Source organism: Brachionichthys hirsutus, unplaced genomic scaffold (assembly GCF_040956055.1).
Source record: "Brachionichthys hirsutus isolate HB-005 unplaced genomic scaffold, CSIRO-AGI_Bhir_v1 contig_267, whole genome shotgun sequence".
NCBI classification, from domain to species: Eukaryota; Metazoa; Chordata; class Actinopteri; order Lophiiformes; family Brachionichthyidae; genus Brachionichthys; species Brachionichthys hirsutus.
In genome coordinates, this window is record NW_027181355.1 from 118 (window position 1) to 5,000 (window position 4,883).

Consider the following 4,883-nt stretch of genomic DNA (forward strand, 5'->3'; position numbering starts at 1 on the left):
CCCGAGAACTGCGTTAACTTGTGGAAAAAGGGTATAATGTATCTCCTTTAAATTTGACTTAAATTTCAGGAAATTAAGTTTCTCGAGTTTTTCAGTCCCTGCTGGAATAAATGGAAGTTGATTACTGTACTCCTTTCTATTGATTTTTTTGATTCCCTCCATCAGGAGTCGTAGTTTTACCCTCAGCGACAGCGGAACAAAAAAGCTTAGATGATTTCCAAGTCGGAGGTTATTGTGGGGGGACAACAACAGGAAGTCAACAAATGCTTTCTGTAGCGTTAGCTCTCTGCGCAGTATTTCGTTCAGTTAACAAAAATGTCTTCATTTGAGTTTTTGGGGAATGTAGTTAAAAAGCGACTAACAGCTCCGGAGGAGGATATCTTTGGAAAGTTTGAAAAAACTGCCGCCGAGGACGAAGAAGAGTTATATCGACAACAAGGCCTGAGACCCGAATTGAAGTTACACAGGATAGGTAAACAAAAAGTCATTATACATTAATAAAACGGAAGATTTGACGGTTAATGTATTCATATTTTATCAAACGGTAACTATATATATATTGTTTAAGGAATTTCAACGGAAACAAGACCGCAAGGGCTTTTTTGAAATGCTCCTCTTAGACAGGATGTTTGACTGTACTTGTACTGTAATACATGCTACTGTCTGACTGTACTTGTACTCTTAACATTCTATCTAATAAATATATTCTTCATCATCATTACCACATGCGTCTGTGTCATCACAATAGCGTCACACTCCTTGTTCTCTGTCCCTCCAGATCGCCCACCGCCTCATGTCTGTAGGGAGGAGGAGGAGGAGGAGGAGGAGGAGGTCCCTGCTGACCAGCAGCTCTGGAACCAGGAGGTGAAGTCCACTATGAAGCAAGAGGACCCAGAGCTTCCTCACCTGAAAGAGGAACCAGAGGAACTCCTCACCATTCAGGAGGGAGAGCAGCTTGTACTGAAGGAGGAGACTCATGTCATCATGGTGGATCCTACTCATGAGGAAAATGACCAGAGTGAAGATCAGACTCTGTGCATGAAAGCTGAAGGTGGTGCAGCAGAGACGGAGCCTGTCGTCAACATGCCGATTATAAGCTCTGTGGTTGGAGCAGCAGACATTGACCTGCTGATCTCTAACAGCTCTCACGTATCTATCAGCCATGATGAGGGAGGTGAAACGAGCAGAGCAGATGCTGAGATTGAGCCCCAGCTTCAATTCCAGGGAAGAAATAACACAAGTAAGAAGTCATATGTTTGTATATTATGTAACAAGAGTTACACAACACGCAAGATCTGGAAGGTCCACATGAGAATCCACCCGGAAGAAAAGCATTATGATTGTCAAACATGTGGAAAACAATTCAGACACAATTCTCATTTGAAAAGACACGTGAGAATCCACACTGGTGAGAGTCCCTATGAATGTAAAACATGTGGGAAACATTTCAGATTGAAAAGTCACTTTATTAATCACATGAGAATCCACACTGGTGAGAAGCCCTTTGACTGTAAAACATGTGGGAAACAATTCAGACAAAATTCTCATTTGAAAAGACACGTGAGAATCCACACTGGTGAGAATCCCTATGAATGTAAAACATGTGGGAAACATTTCAGAGTGAAAAGTCACTTTATTAATCACATAAGAATCCACACTGGTGAGAAGCCCTTTGACTGTAAAACATGTTGGAAACAATTCAGACAGAAAAGTCACTTTATTCAACACATGAGAATCCACACAGGTGAGAAGCCATTTGACTGTACAACATGTGGAAAACAATTCACACAAAAATCTGATTTGAAAAGACATACGCGAATCCACACTGGTGAGAAGCCCTTTGACTGTAAAACATGTGGCAAAAAATTCACACAAAAATCTGATTTGAAAGTCCACATGAGAATCCACACTGGTGAGAATGCCCATGAATGTAAAACATGTGGGAAACAATTCATACAAAAATCTAATTTGAAAGTCCACATGAGAATCCACAATGATGGTTAAGGCTTATGATTGTCAAACATTTGGTGAACAATTCACACAAAATTGTAATTTGGAAAGGCACATGATAATAAAAACGGGAAAAGCCTGACAGTTTAAATGTGAAAAACCTTTCAGTTACGCCAATGTTTTGAAACGCCACATGAAATGTGTCCACCCTGGGGGGAAGGCCTCACTTTGACAGATCTATGAAAAAATATATTTAGTATATGAACTGACAATTTTTGGAGATTTTTGTAAGATGGAGCACATTGAGTTGGTTTCTTTCAGAAGGATTGCTGAGAATTGAACTTGTTATGTAGAAATATTTGTTCTTGAATGTTGACTGTGTTGAATACTTTATTCATGACTATCATTCTGTATGAATATATAAAAAATCACTTTGTTTTCTGACTGCAGAGAAATTATTGAAAGTAGTCAGCAACCAGAAATGGAAGTTGTTGCAAAGGACATTCTTTTAAAGGGCCCATATATGAAAAACTCACATTTCCCATGTTTCTACACTATTATGGTGATTTTGGGTCCTTATCAACCCGAAAACAGCTAAAAGAAAAGAAAAAGAAAGTTAAAGTTAGACGATAGAGATGATAAAACCAGGGTTTGCAGGGTTAGGGCTCCTGGAGACCAGAAGCCGTCCCGTGACGCGGATTCAGTCTCACCGTGGATCTGAAGGCGCAGGTTGACACTTTTCAGCGGGCAGGATGGTTTGCGGAGGGTTCCATGTTTGAACAGCGGCGACAGGTGTTCACACATGGAACAGGTAATAAATCCGGTTTATCAATAGTAGTATTGTTACTGCAGTGACGAGAACAGATGCTCTTTGTTTAATTTAATCTAAGCGATTTATGAATGTCTAAACATCTGAGAATTTAATTAAGACCTACAAGTTTCAGCCAAGAGACAAAACGATGCTGCATTCGAGTCTCAATTAGAACGTAGGGAAATACCAAACTCTGTACAGAGAAAATTATTTCAATCATTTTCGCTCAGTAAAGTTATTTACTGATCAATGTTATTTACTGATCTGTGTTTTCAGAGTTGACCACGTGACTGCGCGTTCTTCAGTTTCTGTTGCCAAATTTGGATTAAGACATTTAATTTAATGAATGAATTCAAGCATAAGTCGGCAAGTATTTAGAAAGTAAAATGCTTTGTACAAAAAAAAATAAAAAAAGATGGTTTCTGATGCAAAAGTGAAATTAGGTGACCTAAATTCAATTTCATCCTCGGACGGAAAACTGCCTTCAACGCAGTAAAATGCAGTTTTAAGAATGAGACGAGGAGATCAGAGGTTTTCCCACATAATGAAATGAAAACAAAGTTGTTCAAAGATGATGCATCATTAATTCAACGGAAAGTTCCTTACCGGCGTGCACTGATGCACGCTCGCTCCCTGCAGGTTATGTTGTGTCTTTGTCTTATGTTAACTCATCATTCCCAAATGATCTGCCTTAATGAGATGGGATGGGATGGCCAATGATGCAGAACAGTAACAGTTTGAGGCTAGTATTCCGCCCCCCCCCCCCCCTGCATGATGTTTGGTAAATGCTGAATTTAATTTAATTTGAATTACTGCAAATACAGCACGCCAACTGTGATTCCTGATCATCATTCAGGTGGGGGCAGGCTTTCCTACCTGAGCATACAGGCTGTCTAATGAAACGTCGCCTCGAGTGTCGGTGGAGGCCGCTGATCCAGTGGGATGCCCCACCAAGCAGTAAGTGGAGGTTAGAGATGCATCGTTTGCTGCACTCTGGTTCGGAGGTTGGGTTGGTGCATCCATCTGAAAACATTTGCACAGTTAGTACAGATTACTGGACCTTTTTACACCTGAAGTAATGTCACTACAGAAGCAGTGTCAGTGGCTCAGTTTATTTTGAATTGATTTAATCCAGATGAAACACAAGTGGATAGAGAACACACACCACACATGCGGTGTACTGCATTTGGAAAAGACCCTGCAAGAGAGTTTTACTCATTCTTGATTTGTTTTAAAAGTTCTAACTTAAATTCTTAGCACATTTGTTTCCCTGTATTTATTTGACACACACATGGTGTCGGCCTCCGCTTCATGAGGAAGACACCATCTCTACACCAAAGTTCTTGCTCTTGTGGGTCAAGTTGGGTTCCGTCTTTCCCTGCAGGTCTTTCCCTGCTACATCTGTAAAGTCCCTTGAGATAACTTTCTGTTATGATATGGTGCTATAGAAATACAATTGAAATGAAAATTACTAAACATAGGTGGAAGTTTCACCTCACAGAATCAGGAAGTATATTCCTCTGCTGGTCTGGAAAGGGACGTTTGAAAAAAACAACAAAAAACAGGACGCTTACCTGAGGAACGTTGTGCATGGTCTCTGTATTCTTCACTCTCTCCCTGTCTGCAGGTCATTCATAAAATAGGTTTAATTCACATTTGATATTTGATTTTCAGGTCTTAATCTTCTCTGACATGTAGCTGCATTACATTTACAGATCACAAATTTTGCTAGAAAGCCAAATGCTGATGTAAAGTATAAAAACTTGATTTTGCAGCTTTTGTCTTATGAAACTGTTAGAATGGAAAGTTGGACCTACTTTTTCTTTTGTTAAAAATATTAGCTGCCGCTAAAGTTACGAGAATGATCATTATGATGGCAACCGTCAAATAGATCGATAGTCCACCTTGTCCAGTATTAGAGCCTGTGAGGAATAAAAACAAAACATCACATTAGTACTGTATTGCATGTGTTTAAAATATTTAAAATAATTTTCTAACCGGACTGCCAGAAACTGCTGGAAAGATGAAGCATGAACCGGATAGGAACCCATTAGATAAGGATCAGAATAGAGTGGTAGACACAGGTATTCCTTAACTTTGTACTATTTTGTTTTACTTTATA

General features: G+C 39.6%; 1 protein-coding gene across 1 annotated transcript; it reads left to right on the plus strand.

Annotated features, from left to right (window-relative positions):
- Positions 1-244: 244 nt before the first annotated feature.
- On the plus strand, positions 245-2,375 carry LOC137917446 (gastrula zinc finger protein XlCGF57.1-like). The gene is made up of 2 exons (XM_068760184.1): positions 245-472; positions 779-2,375. The coding sequence occupies exons 1-2, from the start codon at positions 316-318 to the stop codon at positions 2,002-2,004; spliced, it is 1,383 nt and encodes a 460-aa protein (XP_068616285.1). The 5' UTR covers positions 245-315; the 3' UTR covers positions 2,005-2,375.
- Positions 2,376-4,883: the final 2,508 nt, after the last annotated feature.

What these genes read in the sequence shown, in the direction of transcription:
- LOC137917446 (XM_068760184.1), top strand. Translation starts at nt 316, where the DNA reads ATGTCTTCATTTGAGTTTTTGGGGAATGTAGTTAAAAAGCGACTAACA. An exon ending in ATTGAAGTTACACAGGATAG is followed by an intron (nt 473 to 778) that starts GTAAACAAAAAG and finishes CTGTCCCTCCAG; the next exon opens with ATCGCCCACCGCCTCATGTC.